Genomic DNA, 24,867 nt, shown 5'->3' on the forward strand with positions numbered 1-24,867 from the left:
ACCTGTCCCACCTTCATTGTTCTCTGCCTCAATTCATGGCTTCTCCATCCTTCCTCATGCTTAAGCCAAAAATTTTGGTTATTTCTTATTCTCCTCTTTCTCTCACACATGACATCAAATCCGTCAGAAAATCTTGTTGGTCCCATCTTCAGAATATATTTAGAATCTGACCACTGATCACTGCTACTCCTGTGGCCCTGGTCCCAGCTAGCGTCATCTGGATTTCTGTAATAGCGTTTTTCTCCTAGCATTTTATTATGAAAATTCTCAACTATACAACAAAGTTGAAAGAATTCTACACAAATACTCTTATTCTCGACACCTAGATTCCACCCTTAACATTTTACCCCCTTTGCCTTCTCATTTATTATCATCCACCCATCTGTCCATCCGTCCATCCTGTAATAACCTTTTAATTTCATTCCTAGTACCATGTTTTGTTCCCAACCTATCAGTCCAGGTGATCATTTTGAAACATAAGTCAAATCATGTCTCCCCGCCCCCGCTCAGAACCCTCATACAGCTGCCCATTTCACTCCTACTAACTCTGTAGTTTTTATGATCCCAAACGGGAAGCTAGCCTTGGTAACTTACAGATTCTGGTGGAATCGTGAATTCATACCGAGCTTCCGTGCACTGGTGTCACTGAGGGTGAAATTGACTTTTGTCTTTGGAGGAAATAAAGTGAACTGCACTGCCGTTCAGGAGGGATATGTTTAAAATCTTCAAACGTTTGTTCCTGCCAAGGTAGTTTGCTTGCATTTTGCTCTTCATTTCATCATGTGTGTGGGTGTGGGTGTTTATAAACAAGACTAAGTCTGATCTCATAAGGGCTTTCTAAAATTAATTCTGTCTAATAGAATATGACTTTTGCTTGGGTATTTTTTTTTTTTTTTAAGGAAATAGAAGTTTATTGAGTACACTGCAAGGGAGTAGCAGGTAGGACAGCAAAGGAAAGACTCTTTTGCTGCTTTGGTATTATTAAAAATCCAATGAGTAAAGAAAAAGCTAGTGAAATGTGTTAGTGATATGCAAAACAAAACCTTTAAAATATATCTTTTGTTATGTACATTGTCATGTGAAGGTGTAAAATGGAAGAAATGGTGATTCTATTTGTAACTGATATTGTGAAGCTTTTTATGAGTTTTAAAATAAAGTTCATTTTATGGGGTCCTTTTTAAAAAAAAAGTCAACTATGATCAATTTCAGTTTTTATTTTTTCCCTTAAGTTTTCTTTTCTTTCCTACATTTGCCTCTAGATTCCTCTTTTGGGTTTGTTTTGATATCTTTCATTCTTGGAAGCTTTCCCTCGATGTCTGGTTATCTTTGGCTCATATTTAAGAGTGAGGAATGAAAAAGCCAATTAATGGAATTTCACAGTAGGGTGATGTGCAGGAAACTGACCTTTCCATTTAGGAATCCCACATATCAGTGTCTGGAGGTCTTTTCTGGGGGGGGTGGATCCTGATGCAGGACAGGATCCTCTGAAATCCCACCTGTGGGTCCAGCTAGGGATCTGGAGAATAGGTCTGGCTGCTGGTGCTTTTGGAAGAGCTGGGGGTCCTACTGTTGCTGTGGAGACTTGTCTAAAATCTTGCTCTCAGCCCTGATCTCCAACATACTGTTTTGTTTGTTTTTAGTCCTATGTTTCATCCTCAACTTCTGCTCTATCTCTTGCCACCATGTTCCACTCCTCTTAGGGATTCTTCAAAGACAGAGATAGGGAAGCGGGAGTAAATAGGAAAGCGAGGAATCTTTGGTAGCAATTTAGGGGCAAAATAATGAAGTCATGGGCACAGGTGATGACTAAAGGAATGAATATATATGGAAAAGAAGGAACCCAAACCATTGTCCATACTTATAACTTAAAGACATACGCAGGGCTTTGGGGAGATTGGCATCCTGGTGGTAACAAAAGCAGGAAGAGTTCGCTGGGGGAATTATGATCTTTAGAAAATTTCCGTGTGTGGTAGCAGGGCAGAATTTCAAGGTTAGAAGGTACTGATGGAAAGGAAAGATAATCACTTAGTGCAGGCTTTCTAGATCTGTGCTAATTTAGCACATCAGTGTTCATAGTTTGGGAAGTTGTCATCCTTTATTTTTTATTTATTTATTTATTTTACTTTTCATTTTACTATTGTGATGAGGTTTTAATTTTTACTGCTGATTAAGAAATGCTAGAATCCATGGGGTGCCTGGATGGCTCAGTTGTTAAGCATCTGCCTTTGGCTCAGGGCGTGATCCTGGCGTTATGGGATCGAGCCCCACATCGGGCTCTTCTGCTATGAGCCTGCTTCTCCCTCTCCCACTCCCCCTGCTTGTGTTCCCTCTCTCGCTGGCTGTCTCTCTGTCAAATAAATAAATAAAATCTTAAAAAAAAAAAAAAAAGAAATGCTAGAATCCTGATAAATTCTTTTCACAGATCAGAGTAAATACCATTTATATACTGTCGTGCATCTACCCTGGTAAGTACTCAGTAAATGTTAGTTGTTACTGTGGTTTTTAAGTTTCATGTGCTTTTTAAATTGAATTCCAACAGCTACCCTATGAGATACACACTATCATTCCCATTCTGTAGCCGTGGACACTGCAGTTCAGAGCAGTTCGGACTTGGTCAAGGCCAACACAAGGCTCTTTTAGGGAAGTGGCTACATTCAGCCAGACTGTTGTCACCGCGGTTGGCGTGGGTGGGTGAGCGCACAGCTGCTATTGGCTGCTGCGCGACACTGCTTTGTTGTGAGCTAACAAGCACAGCAGGGTTATATCCGGGGAATTGCTACATATTTGTTTTCCGAAAGTGTAGTGAATAGTTAGAATTGATTGTGCCGGCATTTTGTGGTGGTCATTAGAAAGGTAAAGCACCCGAAAAGAGATAGCAGCACGAAGCTTAAAAATTACTGGGTCTGATTTTTCCAAAGACATCCAAGTGGCCGACAGACACGTGAGAAGATGTTCAACGTCACTCCTCACCGGGGCAGTGCAGATCAAAACCACAATGGGATACCACCTCGCACCTGTCAGAATGGCTAGAATCAATATGGCAAGAAATCGCAAGTGTTGGTGGAGAGGTGGAGAAAAGGGAACCCTCACGCACCGCTGGTGGGAACGCAAACTGGTGCAACCACTGTATGGGGGTGCCTCAAAACATTACAAATAGAAACATCGTATGATTCAGTAATTCCACTACTGGGTATTTACCCAAAGAAGACCAAAACACTAATTCAAAAAAAAAAAAAAAAGCCCCCCTGTTTATTGCAGCAGTATTTACAATAGCCAAGATTCAGAAGCTACTCGGGTGTCCATCAATGGATGGATGGGTAAAGATGTGGTGTAGAATACGATGGAATGTTATGCAGTGATAAAAAAAGATGACATCTTGCCATTTGAGACAACATGGTTGGACCTAGAGGGTATTATGCTGGTGAAATAAGTCAGAGAAAGACAAGTACCATATGATTTCACCTTCACGCAGAATCTAAGCAAACAAAGAGCAGAAACAGACCCATAAATACAGAGAACGAACCGATGGTTGCCAGAGGGGAGAGATGTGGGGGGATGCACAGAATGGGTACAGGGCAGTGAGAGAGACAACAGAGCAAGTGTAGTCAACAGTGTTATAATAGGTTGTGTACTGACACGGTAGCTCCCCTGTGGCGAGCACAGTATGATGTGTAGACTTGTGGAATCACCATGTTGTACGTGTGAAACTAACATAATATTGTATGTCAACTGTTCTTCAATTAGACAAATCACCTGGTCTGCGAATTTGTGCCAGTAGCTTCTGGTTCAGTGATGATGAAAGGGTAGGTGGTAACAGAACTGAGAGAAGTTGATGGGAAAAAGATGAAGAAACGTACTGCGTATGTGCCACCAACTTTCTTCCGTGAGCTTGTAAGCAGATCAAAGCTGTAACTGTCAGTTGCTAGGAATAGCTCTGTAACTCAGCCAACAAAGGGACATCCTTTGGAATTGCATAAATAACATGGTGGGTCATAAATAACGTGGTGCAGACGAAGACTAGGAAAAAGGATGACCTTGAAATCATCCTGTTTAAGAATTCCCTGAGTGCACCTGCTTGGTCCTGCCATGCCCTACCCTCTGATCAGCCTCTGAAGATGAAGTAGAGGTCCCTGTCCTCCTGCTGACACCGTGCATTTTCCAGTGCTCAAAAATAAGAGACCTGTTGAGCTATGAAAAAGATTTTTAGGAATCTTTTCCAGAAATTTCTGACAAAGCCATGAAAGTTTTCTAATATTTAACTTGTGTCAAGGGCGTATTTCCCTCATTATAAAGGCGCACATATGCATGTTCCATCGCAGGTCATTTGGAGAACTGACCCTGAACTGAATACCTTATTCCCCATTTCCTTGTCCTTCCATTAAAATGAAAGCAAACATGTTTCTCTTATTGCAGCAGAAATATGCGTTCACCATTTGAAATTTCAAAAATGCAGATAAACAAAAGGAAGGAAATAAAAATCATCCATAATTCTGTTCATGAGAAATAATCTCTTCAAATTTTATTTTTGTGTTGAAAAAAATTCTAATCATAATAATCCAAAGTAAATGCCAACATTTTTAAAAATATTTAATTTATTCATTTGAGAGAGCGTGGGTGCACAAGCAGGGGAGGGACAGAGGGAGAGGGAGAAGCAGACTCCCCACTGAGCAGGGAGCCGGATGTGGGGATCGATCCCCGGACCCTGGGATCATGACCTGAGTGGAAGGCAGAAGCGTAAGGGACTGAGCCACCCAGGCGCCCCCCAACATTTCTTTAAAAAATGGAAATTCTCTAGTGCTCGAGGTTTTAGAGACACCAGAAGACTATTAAGATCTATTGCCTAAACAAACCACAGTCATTTCAAAATAGCTAAGCCATTTATAAAAGTGTGCCTATTAATTTAAATGAATTTTAAAAAATGCAATACCACACCATTCCACTTGATTTTAGAGTCTTTAATGCCACTACATTAATTCCGTACCCAGTCTTTGGGTATGTGCCTGAAGATGGTCCATTATTTTCATTCTAATCCCTGGATTTTTCATTTAATTGGGTGTAGCTTTTATTTGAAAAGGAACAGTCAAGCTATGAGGAGCTGCTGTGAAGGGCTCTTCTGTGCCCATTGTGTCTGCACAGGGACGCTGGGACACAAACGAGATGGCCTTGGGGAGTTTGGTTGCCAGACCCTCGTGACTCCCGTGAGCCCGTGGACATGTTCCCCTTTCCGCCTTTTTCACACCCGTTCTAGCTTCTCAATTCAGATCCTGAGAAATCTCTTAAAGCTTTCCTTTTCTACTTTGTTCCCGTTTTTCATGGGCTCTTTTTTGCAAGTAAATTCCTCTTTGGAGATGTCGACTGTTTCTCCCCAAAAACAGTTGTGTTGGAAATACCATCATAAATGGTCTTCAGTCAGGTCCTTATGACCTTTGTAGCATGTTTTGAGAAATAATTATACTAAGGCAATGTTTGGGTTAATGATCTAACACTTCCAACTGATTCAGTCTTTAAAGTTTAGTTTTACTTTTTTTCAAGTGATTTTATTTATTTATCTGTCAGAGAGAGAGAGACAGAGCACAAGCAGGGGGAGCGGCAGGCAGAGGGAGGAGCCGCTGAGCAAGGAGCCCGATGCGGGGCTTGATCCTAGCACCCTGGGATCATGACCTGAGCCAAAAGCTGACACTTAACAGCTGAGTCATGCGTCCCAGTTTAGTTTTACTTTTGCTGGACGTATTTTAGAAGCTCTAAGAAATTCCTCAGTAAATAAAAATTATTGTATTTTATTGACTCGTTTGCTAATAAATTTCCCCTGTTAAAAACAGAACCCCCCTGGGCAAATACAGTGAACCTTTGAACAACATGGGGGTGAGAGGTGCTGACCTCCCCCCCACCCCCCACACAGTTGGAAATCCATGTATAACTTTTGACTCTCCCCAGACTTAACTACTAATAGCCTGCTGTTGAAGCCTTACTGATAACAAGGTCGATTAACACGTATTTTATATGTTATATGTATTATATACTATAGTCTTATAATCAAGTGAGCTAGAGAAAAAGAAATGTTAAAAAATCATAAGAGAAAATTATTTTTAGTGCTGCAAAATGTCTTTGTACAAGTGGGCCTCTGCAGTTCAAACCCATGTTCAAGGGTCAGCTGTAGTTATTTTAGGGTTTAGACTTCTTTTCACTAATACATTCTTTTTCTTCAACTTTCATATGCAATGTAGTGAATCTTACTTACCCGTCTAGCACAGCAACAGTTGATTCTCTGGTTATCAATTTGTTCTCTATTGTTCTGTTTTTACTTTAAAGTCTTTCCTCTCCATTTAATACCTTATATTTGATTAACAATGAATGGCAATGAGTGATTCTCAGAGACATTCTTATTAAATTCAAGGTATTATTTGAATAATGCTGATGGGGTCATGTGGAGTGCAGTGCTGTTTTATAATAAGTGCACTCCTGACAGTCACATCTCTCTCCGTATTCAAGTGTGGGACGCGCCTTCTCCTTTACTTCCGCGGCACCGTCTGCATACATTTCTTAGAGGATTTCACTCAGTATTGTGTTCATTTGTCATTCTCAGAAAATTGAATTCCTTGGGGCACCTGGTGGCGTGTTTGGGGGACTGAGTCTTGATTTCAGCTTGGGTCATGATCTCAGGGTTGTGGGGATAAGCCCTGTATTGAGCTCTGTGTCGAGCATGGAGCCTGCTTAAGATTCTCTCTCCCCCCCATCCCTCCCCGGCCCTGTTTGCATGTGCATTCTCTCTCTCTAAAAAAAAAGAAAAAGAAAAAAAAAAAAGATTGAATTCCTTGAGAGCAGGAGCTAGCATGTTTAAACCCATGTTGAGTAAACGAATGAAAAAAAGAATAAATAAAATATGGCTGTTTTAGCCAGCTCTATGAGGTATTGACCAACATGTATTGGTTAAGAGCATAGACTGAAGCCAAAACTACCTGGATTCAAATCTTAGTTCCATCATTTATTAGCTATGTGTCCATAGAAAACTGTACGTGACATTTTGTTTTGGTTTTTCAAATACGGGGATAATTAGCGTACCCAACTCTTACAGTTGTTGTAAGGATTAAATGAGGTTGTATATGCAAAGTGCTCAGAACATGTATGGTAAGTGCTATGTAAGTGTCTGCTACCATTGCTGTTACCCCCCCCCCCCCCCCTTTAAAAATATAGTCTTGGCACAGAATAGTGGATACCCTTAGGAGACTCGTCCTGGAGTTCAGTTTTTGTCCTGTCATCATGAAAAGTGCTTTGTCTTCAGTTTGCGTTCAGGAGCCTTTGGGTATGGGAAGGGGTAGTTGAGGTCCGCAATACGTCAACAGCTGAGAACGTTTGTACCTTTTTCAATCGCCAAGCTGCACAGGCTCACTTGAACAGCCTTTTCATTTTGGTTAGAAGCATATCAACTCAGTGTAGTAACACCGTTAAGTCAGGCAGGCTCCAATTCATCTTCATTCCAAGGATAAAACAATTTAATTATTAATAGTTTACTTGGTAGGTAAAAATCTTTCACAACAGTGATCCATGGGAGAGATAATAGAGGAGATTTGGATGATAAACAGAGTGGAGAAACAAAATTGAAAGTTGGTTTTCTTTTTTTTTTCTTTTTCTTTCTTTCTTTCTTTCTTTCTTTCTTTCTTTCTTTCTTTTTTTTTTTTTTTTTTTTACAACTTCTAAGATAGTAACATGAGTTTTTAAAAACAGGCATCCATACCAGCGTGAGGGTGAGGATGGGAGAAGAGGAGAGAGCAGGACAGGCAGGCGGAAGGAACTCTCTGTTGGTATTAAAGCTGCAGGTTTATCCCATCCTAGATTTCGTAGTCCCCCCAGAGACATGTTGTCCTTAAAAATCATGTGCCATTTCTTCAGGACGACCTTGTCCCAATGGGTGCCATTTTGGGCTGCGATCAGCTTTTTAAGGTCCTCCAATTTTTCATCAGTGTTGCGCTTAACGGGGACCTTCTTCCCTAGCCGATCGTTGCAAACAACCTCGATCGTCCTGTCTGGAGCTGGAAATGCCTGAAACCCGCCAATGCCGCAACCTCTTCACTCAAGGGCCGGAAGATTTTTGAAGTCTGGCTCTGGCATTAACTGTTGGATAATTTTTATTCTTTGCATAAAATGGTCCATTGGGTATGATTGATTGTATCTAGCTGTCGGCCTCAGGCTTATGTATTTTTAGTTGTCTCCCTCCCAATACTTTATTAAAAAGAATTTCTAACATACAGGAAAGGTAAAGGCTTTTACAGTAAACACCCGCAATATACTGAACATGTAGATTCTGCCACTAATGTTTTGCTATATTTGCTTGATCAGGTATCCGTACATTTATCCATTCTTCTATTCACTCCCTAATACATTTTATATTTTTATATATTTGGTTAGGTTTATTTTGATAAGAGAGTCATCATCTGTGTGGGAAAAGTCAAGTTTTTCCCGCCGCCAGGATACAAATAGTGGCATATACACACATGAAGCAGTGGAGTTGCAGGGCAAGAATTAACTCTTACTGGAAGGATTCTTGAAGAGTCAAAGTGGGGGTTGAGAAAGCAATGTGTGGAAAAGTGCGTGCTTGGGAAAATAGTTCAGTATAATAGGTAACCTCATCAAAACATTCTTTTTGATAGACTTTTTTTGTAGTTTCACTTTGCCAGCTGTGCAAGCTCAGTTATTGTTTCCAGTGAATGGCAACATTTATGGAGCAGAAAGGAACTAAGTTAAATAAAAAGTTACAAAGAAAATCCTTGCAGGTTGAAGGCGACAATAAAATACATACAACGCCTAAGATGTCAGTTTGTGTCAACTTTGCTTCCTCTAAGCAAGTTATGGAATCTCACCCGGGAGCTTTCCTTCTCCCACCAGGGTAGAAGCCACAGCGCTAGCTCGTTGGGAGTCCTGCCAGCAACTCGGATAGGTCACAGGGCAAAATCTTGATTATGATTCAAAAAAGAAGGCGTAGTCACTTTGTTCCTCATGAACTACGGAAATACTCACTAGAAACTGCTTCTTTCGAAGGGCAGTTTTCATTTGCTGTTGCTCTCCGGCAATGAGTGTTTACTGGAAATGCAGGCTTGCAGAGTCGCTAACGAGCATTTATTCCTTTTACTTTTAGTTCCCTTCTTTAACTGAGATGGACATGATATAATCTCCGTTGAGTCAAAGGATGGCATCTAGTCCTGTGCCGCCCACCGAGGATGAACAGGTTTCCTTGGGCATCGATGATCGCCATATTTCACTGCAAGGTAATTACGATTGGAAGATTGGGTGGGGGTAACACCCGTAGTCGCTGGGGAAACTTTACCCTCATCTTTCCATCTACTGCTTTCCGTCTCTCTTAGGTAGTTTTCCAGTTGTAGAGCCTTTCAGTGTATGTAAATGTCTTTATTGCTGCCTCAGCTCTCTAAGAAAGTCAGAGATACCTGGAAGGAATTTGGTATCACGGTGTCTCACGCTGAGTGTATGTATTTTATTTGTATTGAAAACAGTTAACCGTGGTTTGCTTGGAATTGTTTGCACTTATTTTGCATCTTTTTGCATCGCCCCTTTTAGATGTGCATCCTTATGTTGCCCAAAAAGAAAAGAATAGTAAGTAGTATGATCATAAGCGAAAGCCCTTCAGTCCTGTGAATCGTGTGTGCGTCTGTGCAGACTCAACACTCTCTGTATTGGGTTGTTTTAGTACCTCTCGTGCGTTTGGCAATACTTGTTTTGTACCTTGAAAATTCATTAGACTTTTCACCCTTGTTGATAAGGCAAATCTTGGAGCTGAGTAAAGTTAGCTAGTGTAGAAGAAATAAGGCCATGGTAAGCCTTTGAAAATATTTATGAGGCGGTGTATTTTAAAGTAATCTTTAAGATTATGTGCAGTTTTATTATTTATTTATTTATTTATTTATTTATTTGAGAGAGAGACAGAGACAGAGAAAGAGAAAGAGAACGGGGGAGGAGCGGAGGAATAAGGACAAGCAGACCTCATGCTGCATGCAGTGCCTGGCATGGGGCTCGATCTCAGGACCCTGGGATCATGACCTGAGCAGAAATCAAGAGTCAGATGCTTAACCGACTGAGCCACCCAGGCACCCCAAGATTATGTAGTTTTATAGGCCATTCTTAGAATGTTACTTAGAAGCCATGGATTTTGAGTTGTTTATTTTTATTTCATTTTTTACTTTTTTATTGAGGTGTAATTGACACACAACATCTTACTAGTTTCAGGCATACAACATAATGATTTAATATCTGTATATACTGTGAAATGATCGCTACAGTAAGTCTGGTTAATATCCATTACCATGCATAATTATAGATTTTGTTCTCTTAGGTCGAGAACTTTTTAGAGTTGCTCTCTTAGCAATTTTCAAGTATTCTATACGGTATTACTAACTACAGTTGCCATTGCTGTACACTCCTTGTATTTGAGTCATTCATGGCAACGATCCCAAAATGACTTTCTTTTCTGATACTTTCTTTTTAATTAAAAATATGTTTTTGAGCGATTAGCTTCTTGACTTTGGGGTCAAGAGCTATTGCGATAAGCTATGGCTACATGTATCAGGCTTTTAAAAATAAATATCATGTAATTTGTGTAGACTAAGAAACGTGATGTGTTGAAGTAGTTACTCGAGGTAAGAATTTTAAAAATTATCGGTAAGTACATTTTTTATGGTGTCATATGATATCCATAAGTAACTGGAATTAAATTTTCACTTAACTGGGTGGGGGGATGGGTACAAGAGGCGCTGGGGATTAAGGAGGGCGCTGGGTGGCGCGTGGAAGTGCTGAGTCACTGTACTGTACACCTGAAACTAATGTAACACTTATACATTAACCCTACTGGAATTTCAAATAAAATTACATTAAAACAGTTTTCATTGAACTGGAAAGAAAGCCCTGATGTTCTTGTTTTTCTCTGAAGTTTTGGTTGCATGTGAGTAATAACTCATGTGACCTGAAACGTATCAGGAAGAGAGCGCCTCAGTGAATAGTAAGGTAAACCTAATTTCTGTTGCTGGCTCTGGCACTTACTAGTTTTTTGAACTTGGACAAAAGACTTCACCTGTTTTGAGTCTCAGTTTCCTCATATTTAAAATATGGATGGTAATGCCTGTGTTGCACCTGTGTTTTGAAGATGAGCAATTATGCATAATGCACACGAAGGGCCTCGCTCAGTACCTGACACAGAAGGAGTTGAATAAATGCATCATCACTTCTTTTTATATATTTACAGTCGAAATCTTTGTCCCAAAAGGTTTCTTGTCTGGGAGCACACCGCTAGAGTAGAAACTGCTTAGTGTATAGAAAAAAGTTGTCAACCAGAGTCTGGTTTTTACCGTTTTTTTTGTTGTTGTTTGTTTTGACAATTCTAGTCCGTGGTTTCCCATCACATGGAGGATAGTCTAGACTTCTCGGTGTGGTTCACTGGTTAGTGCTCCTTCTTCTCTGCCCTCATCTCCCGCCTCACCCCCATCAGCACCCCGTGGTCTAGCTGTTTGGCTGCCCAAGGGGCCATACTCCCTCTACCTGTTGCTTTGGTTCAGGCTGTCCCCCCGCATGCCCCCTTCGTCCTCCTCCCGCTGGAAGAAGTCCAGCTTGCTTACCCCTTATCCATCCCAAAGTCAGCCAGACTCAGCCTCCTCCTGAGCCCTGCTCTCTCTTTGGCTGAGATTCGCACTCCCTTCTGTTCTCCCAAGGTACTTATTTTAGCGCTTGTAGTATTGTAAGTTTATATTATAGTATTATAATTACATTATAATTATATTTCATAATGTTTTCTTCCCCACTGCAGTTCACTCCAAGACTTTTATGTCACAAGCTGTAGCTTACACAGCAATCTTAGGCACATGATCTCATTCAATCCTCAGATATTTTTATCTTCGAGGTACGGAGAAGGAAGCTGTGGCTCAGGAAGATGGAATGAGTCTCCCAGAGTCACATAGCTGGTGAGCAGCAGAGCTGGGGTTTGACCTGGAGGGTAGCTTTCTTACCACTGCACCATACCCCCTCACGTGTCAACACATGTAGACACATTTCAAAGAACAATTTGAAAAAGGAATTTCCCTAACGCTCTCTTTGGAAAATCTACTTAAATCTTAATCCATAGTAAACTTTTACATCCTTTAGATGGACGGGCATCTTCAAGTAACATTAATGACCTCAGGTTTGCAAGTAGCTCAAAATAATTTGCAAGTTATTGAGAAATGAGTGTTTTCTTATAGCATGTTTTGAATTATACTAGGTTAATACAATTGCTTTACAGTAAGAGGTGAATATGGGCTGTGTGGCAATGGGAATGTGAGATACATGCACCACCAATGTGAATGATTTTTCTTTATGACCCATTTAGGGGAACATGGTGCTGGGCGCATTGCCCTATGGGGGGAGGGGTGGAAAGCCAATACTGTAATGTAGTCAGATTTACACCAGGTAAGTGCTGCTCACATTAGCCAGGTACACTCAGGGATGTCACCCCGGAAGTTCCCATGACGATAGAATGATGGCTTAACTGTGAAATGAATAGATTTCTCAAGGTTAAGTTCTATATTATTATTAGCAGATTTATAATTCTTTCAGCCTGAGTTGAAGAAAGAAGGAAAGAAAGAGGGAAGGAAGGAAGAGAGGGAGGGAGGGAAGAAGGAACTTATATATATTTCTAAAGGTAACTTTGGTTTCATAGCAGGATTATTAGCTATTTGGACAAAAAATTGATGGACGATATTATGTCCCTTAGCTACTCCTGAATGACAGGCTGCTGGCAATAGTCTTAAAAGCATTTGGCTTTGTACATTATGTTATCAGACTTGTACTTCACAAAATTCACATGTGCTTAATGATCCTTAGAGTAATATGAGAAAAGAGATTTTGTGTAATATGATAGGCTCAGGGTCACTGCTCGTAAGGAAGTTTTTTTCTTCTAATTGCAGAACATTTTTTTAGAGACAGAGACCTATTTAATTTATAACGCCTACTTTATTTTAGCCAAACATATCTAAGATAAGATAATTATGCCATACCCTGACTTGGAGTAATATACGCAAGAAAAAATTAAGATGTCTGCATTGAAATGTAGTGAGTCATCGTTGATATGCTATGAAAACAGATTTCCGTGTTTGCAGGGCCTGCGATGAATCAGGCCCAGGAAATCAGGCAGTGCTGTGCTGAGATTCATAGAGCAGGACAACAAACAAGCAACTTCATGTTGCTTTTTGTTCATTTTTTGTGTGATCTTTGAGCAAATGTCCTTATGAACGGTATGAAGGGATTTTTGAAGGCCCTTATTGGAGGGAGATATTTATGTTCTCAGTCTAGTAAGGAGCATAGCATTGAAATGATTGGATTGTTGGGAAGGGAAAGAAATGGCACTGGTGAATTTGAGCAGATTAATGTAAAAATGGAATTTATCTTAGTTTAGTGCATTTTGTACTACTACAGCTGGTCCACATTTTAAATAAAATGATACATGAAAGTTCAGGCTATGACAATAATAAACAACTATTTAAAAAAATTATTTGCTTTACCAAAGTGTCCATTATATAATTTCTTTAAATTTTTCCATTGGCTTTGTTATCTAGCAAAATAACAGGTGCTTCCTTCCTCTTTATCCTAAGAAAATAATAAATACATATTTTGTATGAAACACCTGGGCTGAGCTCTTCAGGGGAGGAAAGATGTGTTGAGGGAACAAATCCTCGGAGTATTGGGTAAATATGATTGTAGAAACAGCAGTAAGGGATCAAGTTGGAAGGGACTTTCTTTGCCATTCAATTTAATTTGAGACCAAAGTAGGAATTTCTTCAGTAGTATTTCTGAGATTAAGAACCCTGAGGGAGCTGACTTCACGCCCAAGAAGTCTGGGGATTTTCGCCTTTAGGCAGGGGATAGCTACCCGGGCTTGGGAGGGAGAGTATGGTTGGAGGTCAAAGCTGTACTTTAGGAGGTCAGTCTGGCTTCGCGGTGTAGGAAGACTTGAAGCGGGCCAGAGAGTGGAGTTGGAGAAACCAGTCGGAAAGGTTTGCAAACAGCTGGTGTTGGGTAACATCTGCCTGGATTAGAGGTAAGCAGTGAATCCGAATGTAGGGACAGATATGAAAACCGTCAGGGTGGAAGACTCGGCGGGATTCTGAAACTGCCGAATATGGATCCTAACAGAGAGGCTCTTGGGTCTAGAAGCTGAGCTGCTTGGGGTAATAGCAATAGCAGCGATCACGTCCACATGAGCTCTCTTTCTGTTTAGTGTGTTTTCACTAAGTATTGCATAGCATCAAAGAAGGCGGCCACGGGATGTTATGAATGTGCTTGAAGTAAATTGTTGTAGATAAAATATGCCGCTTACAAGGAAGCTCTTTCCGGAGAACTTCATGTCATGGAAAGAGTGAAATCACGACACAGGTAGAGGTTCCATTTAAAAGTCAGATTAGTAGTAAGTGAAATTGCCGGGCTAGGCTGACTCACCCGGTGCTATTGTAAACAGCATCTACGGCGCTCTGGAACTGCTCTGCACACTCTCTTGATATATTTCAGATTTCAGTGATTTCTTTAGAACATGTAAATAGAATAGTTTGTTGGCGGCAAAGGGGTGTGACCAATTCACGTAACAAGAGCAAATTGTTTTCAGCAATGAGGTAGGTCCGTGCTTTCGAAAAATAGCATTTGAATACAGAGCAGTAGCATTAATTAGACAAAGAACTAGGAAGGAGTGTGTCTTCCCTGACGCTTGCCACTGCCGGGCGGGCGAGGAGTTAACTTGCAGGCCGTCCTGCCAAAACCGCGGGAACCTGTATAAAATCACGTTCAGCCCAGTTCCTGTGTCATTTCGAACAATGCTCATATGTTTGATTTAGTGTTATCTTCCAGATGATGTATTTTAAAAGACTAAAAAAACTCTCTCTGCCTTCGGGACAGACATTACTAGGTAGGGCTTGAGAGCGGAACACCGGTCCCTGTGGTTAGGTTATTACTCCATTGACATTTATTCATTATTTACCGAGTATCCATCGAAGAGAGGCTTTCAATGTATGTGATATTTTTAGACATTATTCATGTGCATCGGGCTAGATAATAAGCATAATAATGTGATGTAATGTTTAATTTTATTCGGTTGCTCAGTAAACACCAACACCGACCATGTGCAGTAGGCTTGTTGTTAAGGGGACAGCGATGTGAATAGATTGAGCACCTTCAAGAAGCGTGTGATCCAGGTGAGCTTCCGCTTGTCCGTATCATGTGAAAGTCGGAAAACGGGCTGGGAATGCAGCAGATTTAATTACTCTTACGTAACGAAGTCATCTTGCTCCCAGTTTTGGATCCAACATAAAATTTAACCAAAATATGACTGAATATGCTGTCTGGATATCTTTGCACATTTCAGGTGTAGAGAGGTGAAGAATGAAAGTGTATTCCGTACAATATTATCTGCAAGGTGAGTTATCTATTCCTCTCACTGTAAAAATCAACCATTTTCGTAAGAACTTCCCTGAACTTCTTGCTGAACCTCTTGTGATTGTTTTTTTATCCTTGAGTTTCCTCTCGTCTTTGGACATCACCCACTTTAATAGCCTTCTGAGTTCCTCCCAGTGTGTATTAGGTGCCCTGCCTAGGATACTCCTGCATCTTTAGTGCCAGTGACATTTCTGACATATTTTAGGCTTTCAGTAAACAACTGTGTAATGAATAAATGAGTGGTCATTTCCAATATAAAGAAAATATAAAGCACCCTGAATTAGAAGAATTGTTCAGTGTTCAGGAAAATCAGTGAGAGAGGATGGAAACATGGATCTCTTTAGACCTGGGGCAGGGAGGTGTGTTTATGGTGTTTGTGGGCTCAGAAGTGTTTTAGTATTGTGTTTCTGAGAGAAATTCTGTTTACTTTATGATGGCAAGTGAATGAAACCATGTAAATTCTGAGAAAGAGGAATGGGATTAATAAAAGGCTTCTGGGTGGAATTTCTACCTTTTACAGCCAGGGTCCCCCCTGTGGAATTTTGATGGAAATGGTGAATGAGGAGTAAGGGAAGGACATGCGCTATGAGGAAGTATTTCTGCTTCTGTAACCAGTTCAGACTGCTCAGTTATTAGGAATAAAAGCAAATCATCTCTGGGGTCTTTTTTTTTTTTTTTTAGGAATTAGGTGATTGTTATACCCAGAGACAATAATCAAATTATGGTTCTTCACTGACTATCAGTGCTGTATTGTCCCAACACAAAAGCTTCCAGAGAGTTCCTGATATCATAGCAGCTGATGGTGTCTTTTGCTGTGTTGTCTTGGAAGATAACTTGCCTTAATACTGTAAAGTTTTATAGTCTTAAAATGTTCCGATTAAGTGAAAAATAAAAGAGCTCTGCAAGCCGTAGTATTTGCACTGTATAGTCTCTTTAAGAGAGAAGAAATTTTTTTTTCTTGGGTTGTATATATACAGTTTTGGCTTCTGGGAACTTTGGTTTTGTTTTTGCCAGGAGTGTGGGGATAAGCTTACTTTATTCTGGGTCAGTTACATTTTGAAAACTAGGGCAAGATAAATCCAGGGTCATTCAGAGTCCTGTTCAAGTAGGTTAACAAAGATCGCATTCATGCCTTATAGAAATCAGAATCCTTTTTAATTAGCCCCATGGGAGATACAGGAGTTTTTCTGAGCTTTTGTGTATGCGTGTGTTTCGGGAGGGGGTGTAATTATTCAGAACGTGAAGTAGTATATTAGGAAAAATAAAACTCAAAATAATTTCCCCTTGAAAATGGGAAAGTAAGAAGTCAATATAAGCGATTGATTTATAGCCATTTGGTGGGGTGGTGAGTGTGTGACTTTACACTCTAAAGATTAGAGGTTATTCTAAATGTGCATCTTCAAGAGCTTACCTCCCCCATCTGATTTCAGCGTCGGTGATTACAATTTCTCTGACGGCTGTGTTTTTCTAAGACATTCAGGGAAATTTTGATAAAAGGTAACTGCATTTGTTGTTCTCAATATATGTTTGAGAACTGCAAGTTACTACCACCAGGTATTTTTAGAACCGCTTAAAAATAGTACATAAAAGGATAGGAATAATTTGTCAGAGAAATGAAATGTTCCAAGTTCTAAATGTGTGTGTTTTTGGAGGAGAGATATGAGATTCTGGGTAAATAAGCTCTCCTAGTCATTGACAGCCTGTGCGGTGATGCATGTTGAATGAGCACAGAAAGAAAATGGCGGAAGAGTGGCCACGCACGCTTGCTCACTGCCCCCAGGCTGGAGCAGCACTCGCTGGTCATGCCTTGGTCTTTTCCGTCTTTATTGCACAGGGTCTACCAGTCGCGTCAGCAGCTAAATGTTATAAAATGAAACGCACCTGGCTCAAATCAGAACACAAACAGCCTTTATCAGATTTGAATAATATTTAAGATCTTTCCAAAACATAGTCATTGTTTGCCCTGTCTTCCAGTTAAGTAGGATTATTAAGAGTGGGAACTAGCTCTGCTGTATGTGTGTCTGCCTCAGTCTGAACGTTTATGTGGGAGAACTTCTAGCATGGTTTGATGTCTTCAGAACAAAATGTTTCAAAAGTATGGGTGGATTCACACTAACCAGTTCATCACACAGTTACGGTTTTTACGAGTACAGGTCAACCTGTTCATTGATACGTTCATGAGTGTGTGTTTCCTGTGACCCTACCCTGTATCAGGCACTATTTTGGGTTAAGAGAATACTGAGGTGAACAACTCCAACAAGCTTCATACACCCACGGTGCTTGTCTTTCAATTATTAGAGAGACAAGGAATAAATAATGAAGAAAAATAGCAGCCCATGGGTTGTGCTATGGAGAGGATTAAAATGTGTTTATGTGAGGATTGCTTGTTTTGTTTACATTGGGTGGTCAGTGGTGGTCTTTGATGAGAGACATTTAAGGAATGATTGTGACACAAAGGAGCTGCCAAGCAAAGAACAAGGGAAGAGCATTTCAGGCTGAGGCAGTACTAAAGGAAAAGCTCAAAGGTAGAAGCAAGCTTGGTGAAGTCATGGAGCCTGGGGTGGCTGGAATGGGGTGGGCATGAGATGGTGTTGGATAGCAAGGCAAGGCAGAGCTGTATTAGGCAGGGATTTGTCAGCTGTGAGGGAAGGCGTGTGAATGGGAAACCATTGGATGGTTTTAGTTAGGGGAGTAACATGCTCTGATTTACATTTTCCAAAATATCACTCTGGCTGCTGGGTGGAGAGGGCATTATCTGAGTGGTGGGAGGGGAAAGCAGCAAAGCCAGTTCCAATGCTTTTGTTGTCCAGGTGAACTAGCAGAGTAGGTTGGATAGTAGTAGGGTGATAGGAATGGGATAAAGAATCATGGATTTTTTTTAAGGATACTTGTGAATGTTGGGATGTATGGAATGAGTAGTAAGAGATCAAGGATAACTTCTAAATTTTTGCTTTGAGCAATTGAGTAGTTGGTTATATAATTTACTGCAATGAGGAAGACTGATAGACAAGTTTTGGGGAGATCAAGAGTTTATTTTTGCCGTGATTGATATGAGATGCTCATTTGACACCCAAATGGACATGTCAAGCAGACAGTTATATGTGAGGATCCAGAGTCCCAGGGAGAGGTATAGATTAGGGGCCATCAGTATGTGGCTGGTATATTTGCAGGTAAAACCATGGCCTAGAAGAGATCACCTGTGGAGTACATAGCTAGAGCAGACCTTTTGGATTTTTCAGTGTTTAGAGGTCAAGCAGAAGAAAAGCAAGGGACACTGAGAAGGAGTAGCTAAGGCCAAAGAAGGAAAACCAGGCCAGTGTGATGGCCTGGAAACCCCCAGATGAAGGTATTTCAAGAAGTGGGGAAGGGTGCCTGGGTTGTCTGCCTTTGGCTCAGGTCACGATCTCAGGGTCCTAGAATCGAGCCCTGTGTCAGGCTCTGTGCTCATCGGGGAGTCTGCTTCTCCCTCTCCTTCTGCCCCTCCTCCCTGCTGTTGCTTGCTCATGCTCTCAAATAAATAAATAAATAAAATCTTAAAAAAAAAAAGAAGAAGGGGGTGAAATCAACTGTATTGAGAAATAGCCACTGGACTGGGCTCATAGCGTTAGTTGGTGGCTCTAACAGGGTTAGCCACACTCAAGTGGTGGAGACAGAGGCCTGACTGGAGTGGGTTGAGGAGAGAATGGAGGTGAGGAAGTAGAGACAATTGACTTAATCAACACTTAGAAGAAATTTTGCAGTGAAGGGGAGCAGAGATATTAGGTACTTGTTGAAGAGAAACAGGACTTTTTTTTTTTTTTAATGATTTTTTATTATATTATGTTAGTCACCATACAGTACATCCCCGGTTTCCGATGTAAGGCTCGATGATTCATTAGTGAAACAGGACTTTTTTAAGGTAAGAGATACTACTCCATTATTTGTTATGCTTTTCCTAAGTATAGGTTAATTTATCCTTAGATGCCAATTCATTTATTTGTTCATTACGTGACAAGTGCTTTTGAATGCCTATGGTATATAAGACACTGTACTGAACACGCGGGATGACGCATAAAATGTGCTGTCCCACGGTGTACCTTCTGATTACAGGGAGACAGCCACGGGCATAGACTAACACAGGATGATCTGGGTGTGCTGCAGGGGAGAGAAGACGTGGTACTCTGGAAGTACAGAGTAGGGGCACCCACCAGTAGGTACACCCACCAGGGGTCAGGGAAAGCTTCCCAGAGGAAGTGATTTGTAAGTTTAGACCCAAAGTATGTTAGCACGTGGACAGGGTGGAGATGAGGAGAGCGCTCCAGGCAGTGGTAGCATATTAGAGGTAGGAGATGGGGCCGAACAGGGCACATTCAGGGAAATGGATGCTCAGTGAGACGAGGATTACAGTTTGAAGGAGAATGTGAAGAGGAGGCTATAAAAGGTCATGGGAATATACAGAGGTTGGAATTGTTTCCGGAGACCAAGGAGAAGCGATTGAAGGGTTGTGAGTGGAGACGTATTATGAACTGGTTTTAAGAATCACCTGAGCTGCAGTGTGGGGTGTGGTCTCATGGGAGTGAATGTGGAGACAGAATGACCAGTTGAAGTCTGTTACCTCAGGTCAGCTGAGAGATAATGGTGTCCTGATCTAGGAGGTGCCTGTGAGGATGGAGAGAGATAGATATCAAGAGATATCTAATCGGTGCAGTTGTAAGCGTTTTAAATTCTTGAATTTTATCTTATTTTTAGCTTTATTGAGGCAATCATTAGGGCTTTTTGATTGGGTATAGGAGAGTGAGGAGAGGGAAGTATTAAAGATGATTCAGATTTATTCTTGGCAAAAGAGTGGATGATGGAAGCATTCACAGACAAAAAATGCAGAACACCTTTGGTGGGGGAGGGATTCGGTTAGAGATGACCCCTTCTGGCAGGGCTGAGTTTGAAGTGTCTATGGAATAACTAAGTGGGGATACCCCCGAAGCTCAAGAGAAGCAGACACCTGGGCTGATGATAGAGATTTGGAAGTCATTAGTATATAAATGGTAATTTGTTCCTATGGAGTAGATGAAAGTAGAAGAAGAGAACATTACAGAGATAGAAAAAGCAAAACAAGCTTATAACAGAGTCTGAGAAGGAGTGTCACTAGAAGTAGGAAGAAAATCAGAAGAGTGTGATATCATGGAAACCAAAGAAGGAGAATCTTTCAAGAAGGAGAGGGTGGTAAACAGCACCAGAAGTTTCAAGATATCTAGTATGTTCTGAGAAGTACCCATGGGGTTGAGCAATGGCAATATTACAGGTAGCCTCTCTGAGAATTGGATGGAGTGCTTGGGGTAGAAGCTAGCTTTTTTTTAGTGAGTTGAGAAGTGAGTGGTAGGTAAGGACACGAACACAGCCAGTGTAGACAATACTTTCAAGAAGTTTGGGTTTAATGTGGGGGAGAGAGATAAGGTGGTAACCTGGAGGGGCCATGGATCTGACTTTTGAGCTGAATTTTAATTATGATGAAAAGAACATGGATTTTGGTATCAGACACGTCTGGATTTGAGTCTCCTACCAAATGTGAGCTCTAGAGTGTAGTATATAGGACATAGTGTACTTTCAATAAGTGTTTATTGAATGAGTGAGTAAAAATTTTTCATCTTCTGGGAGCTACAATTTTCTCATTCACAAAATGCCTACCCGACCACTTCATTGGAAGCCTTTAATGAAATGATGTAATTGTTCCTTTCCCTGAATTCCTACTTCCTCCTGGACACAAGTTGGTTCAGCAAGTCTTCTGAGCCCCTTCAAGTGTGAGGATACCCATATATTATCAGAGATTTATATTGAGTTACATTATATTAATATCTCAGGGTTTATGATTTCATCACTATTTTTGCTAAGCCTTTCCTGTTCCCTTGTATTGTCTCAAGAATAAGTCACACATGTAAATCAGTCCAGTAACAGAGATGTTTCTCAAAGTGAGCTGTGTGAGTCCCTTGAATCAGAGACTCTGGGAGCTGGGACCTAGAACTCTGAACTCAAACGATGACCCTGAGTAATTTGCTGGCATTCAAAAGTGTAAGAATCCTAGATTTGTAATCCCACAGATTTGTAATCAGTGTGGTCTGGTTCTTTCGTGCTTAGAAGTCAGGGCTCAGGCTCACACGTCGTGATTTTCAAAAGAAAAGCACTCAGTTTTATATAGTAGATGAAAGGTAGTAAGGAGTAAGAAATATGTGTTGAAAGAAATGGAGTCATTTCTTTGATTTGTTCATTCCACAAATATTTATTGAGCAACTCAGATGAGTCAGAAGACGGTGAGAAAGAGGAGAGCAAATAGCACCCCAGGTTCTAGGCATTTTGTCTGTATTGTGGGCTCATTCGCATGTGCTAGAAATACAAGGTTTGCTTACGCAGAGAGCCAGGAGGTATGTTCCGGGGAGGCTGGAAACAAAAGCCGCTGTGTGAAAATCTCAGGTGTTGCACAGGGTGTGGTTCGCTCGTGTGGCAACACGAAGAGGCTGGATTCCACACGCTGAGGCCCAAAGTAGAAATCGTTTGTTTGTTGTATGTCATATATGTCCCCAATAAGTTCAGTATTTAAATCTCTACATTGACTGGGGAAATATAGCCACAGTACCCCCTCTCCCTTCTCCCCCAGCCATTTATTCATTCAGCAAACATTTTCTGAATTCCTGCCACAGGTGGTAGATGCTGCAGGCAAATGAGGAGCAAAATTAGAGCCAGGCTGTCATGGAGCCAGTAGGCTAATGGGAAGGCGCACGTTAATCAAATAATCTTACAGATATTATTAGCTAATATTTTTTGGAACAGCTTTGAGATATAATGTGAGACGTGAATCACATACCAGACAACTCACCCACTTAAAGTGTATAATTCGATAGTTTTTAGTATATTCACAGAGTTGTGCAACCTTCATCTCATTTAATTTTAGAACATTTTCGTTATCCTAAAAAGAAAGGCCATACCCTTTAGCTGTCACTCCCTAAACCCTCCGTCCTCCTTCCCCCCCGACCTGGGCAGACACTAGTGTACTTTCCGCTTCTATAAATTTCCTTATTCGAGACATTTCATATAGTATGTGGTCTTTTGTGACTGTCTTCTTTCACTTAGCATAATGATTTCATGTTTCTTCTATATTATAGCTAATATCTATTTGTGTTAGACTAATCATAGTCTATGCAGGGATGGGCAAATATTTTCCATAAAGGGCCAGGTAGCAAATATTTTAGTCTTTGAGGTCCATTTGTTTTTATATCACCTGTAGCATGAAAGTAGCTACAGGTGATATACAAACAAATGATCATGTCTGTGTTCCAATAAAACTTTATTTACAAAAACAGGCAGTGGGTCAGATTTGGCCTTCAGGTTATAGTTTGTTGACCTCTGATTTATGTTGGTATAAGTACTTAATCCCCCTTACAACCCTGAGGGTAAGTACTAATATCCCCATTTTACAGTCGGGAAGATTGAGGCACACAGCTAATAAATGGCAGATGGGGGAACCCAGCTAGTCTGGCTCTAGAGCCAGTGCTCTTAACCTTGACAAGGTTAAGGTGATTGAAGCAAGTGATAAATGGTTCTGGGGTATGAGTATGGCTCTATGAAAACCAATAACGAAACAGAGATTGACTTAGGTTTCCTTCAGGATGAACCACTGAGCTGAGACCTGAGCGAAAGTGGAGGTTGACTAGATGAAAGGAGGGGTGGTGATACAAAGGGCTGAGTAAGAGGGAACAGAGCTGGTGAAGGTCCAGGAAGAAGACCAAGTGGCTGGAAGTCCGTGTGCGAAGGAGAGGAGGAGAGCCATGCGTGTGGAGGCTGGAGAAGTGCCCTGGGGTGGGCCACAGAGCACCTCCTCAGCTCTTACTGACATGGCTCCTTAACCCCAGAGCAGAGAGAAACCATCGAAGTGGAAAGGGGAATAAGGCAAGATCTACTGGCCGAAGCGGAGAATGGATTAAAGGGAGCCCAGCAGACCTGGTTGCCCATGGGAGGAGCAGGCCATGGCTGATGGCAGATGGGGCGGGAGGGCTGGGGGAGCCTAGCGGTGTAGGAAGGAAGCGGATACCAGAGCTCCGCGGGAGCAGATTTGGCCTGATTTGTAGTAGGCTGTACTTGGGGATGATAAAACATGGTGGTGTTTAAATCTCTGAGGTGGAGGCACTGGTGTGGGGAGAGGGAGGGAGGAAGGGTGTGATTTTAGTCCTGGGATGCTGAGTCTGATGGGTGAGTGCTGTTTTTTCTGTAGTGCCAACACAGATTCTCCAGGGGAGGATTATTGACGTAAAGAGTGTTGAGGGGGCACCTGGGTGGCCCAGTCAGTTAAGCGTCTGACCTTGGGTTTGGCTCAGGTCATGATCTCATGGGTCGTGGGATCAAGCCCTGCGTTGGGCTCTGTGCTCAGCGGGGAGTCTGCTTGAGATTCTCTCCCTCTGCTCTCTCTCTTTCAAATAAATAAATAAATCTTTTTTCAAAAAAGAGAGTGTCGAGGCTGAGAGATGGTTGCATGCTGTGCTTACAGCCTTGTTGTTAGTCGGGAGTTACCTTCTAAACTCAGCTCTTCTCATTCAGTAAGTGAGGTCTTAGTCTTGGTACTATTTATTTTTCTTTCTTGCTGGTTTGTTTGTTTGCTTATGGTTGGTTGCAAGAAAATGTGTAGTAAATTGTCCCCCTGCTTTTTCTGTTAGTTAATAGTTTCCCCTTTTGTAGTTCAGTAACACACCTTTTCCTGTTTATTCGGCAAATATTTTAGGCTTTTCTTATTTTGATTGTGCATGCCTGTGTGCTTTTATCCCTTAATTTTTTTTTCATTTATTTCTGTTTGTTATCTCCATGAGAAACAATAAGAGAGGCGGCCTTATTATTTTTAGTTCCCTTTCTATTCGATAACAGCTTGATTAAGATTCTTTCAGATGGCTGTTGGGACACATGGCTAAAAGGTGTCGCATTATTTTTTGAATTTAGTCATCCTTACCATTTCTGTCCCAGCGAACAGTGAGTTGGCAGTGTTGTTTTAAGGAATGGCACCAGGGTCTCATTATAGTACCTGTCCTTTTGTTCAAGGCATTTTATTTGTTGAAGAAAGGGGTTATTAAAACAAGACTACGATAAGACATAGGCCTAGTAACTATTGTCAGTAAATTCTACTTCTCCATACAGTAAGACAGTTTGATTCTCTATACTCTTAATACTTGCTAAGTCTTTCAATCAGCAAATATTTATAGAATACTTATTATCTACAGGCACTGTGCTAAGGGGAAGCAAAACCACAAAAGCATGAAAGTTTAACTTCAAGGTTCATATATTGAGTAGGAGAGAAACCAGACGCCCTTACGTGACTAGAGTATATGAGCAGCTGGTGGTAATTATCATAAGGTAGAAGGAGGCTGTCGGGCCGTGCATATAGCTATCCTTTAATAAAAATAC

General features: G+C 41.1%; 1 protein-coding gene and 1 pseudogene across 4 annotated transcripts in view; one reads left to right on the forward strand and one right to left on the reverse strand.

Annotated features, from left to right (window-relative positions):
• SYNE2 (spectrin repeat containing nuclear envelope protein 2) overlaps nucleotides 1-24,867 on the forward strand; it is a 307,352-nt gene that overhangs the window by 40,979 nt on the left and 241,506 nt on the right. For 3 of the 4 annotated variants that reach the window (XM_045810585.2, XM_045810589.2, XM_045810586.2), the window contains exon 2: nucleotides 9,131-9,260. In XM_045810585.2, the coding sequence (XP_045666541.2) occupies nucleotides 9,182-9,260 (79 nt within the window). In that variant the 5' untranslated portion in view covers nucleotides 9,131-9,181. Of the gene's footprint in view, nucleotides 1-9,130; nucleotides 9,261-15,384; nucleotides 15,434-24,867 lie in introns of those variants that run through there. The other variant, XM_045810587.2, reaches the window with a different exon arrangement.
• On the reverse strand, nucleotides 7,713-8,792 carry LOC123800596 (ubiquitin-like protein 5 pseudogene; annotated as a pseudogene).

The sequence above is a fragment of the Ursus americanus genome, chromosome 26 (assembly GCF_024610735.1).
Source record: "Ursus americanus isolate L20-20 chromosome 26, mUrsAme1.1.p, whole genome shotgun sequence".
In the NCBI taxonomy this organism is placed as follows: Eukaryota; Metazoa; Chordata; class Mammalia; order Carnivora; family Ursidae; genus Ursus; species Ursus americanus.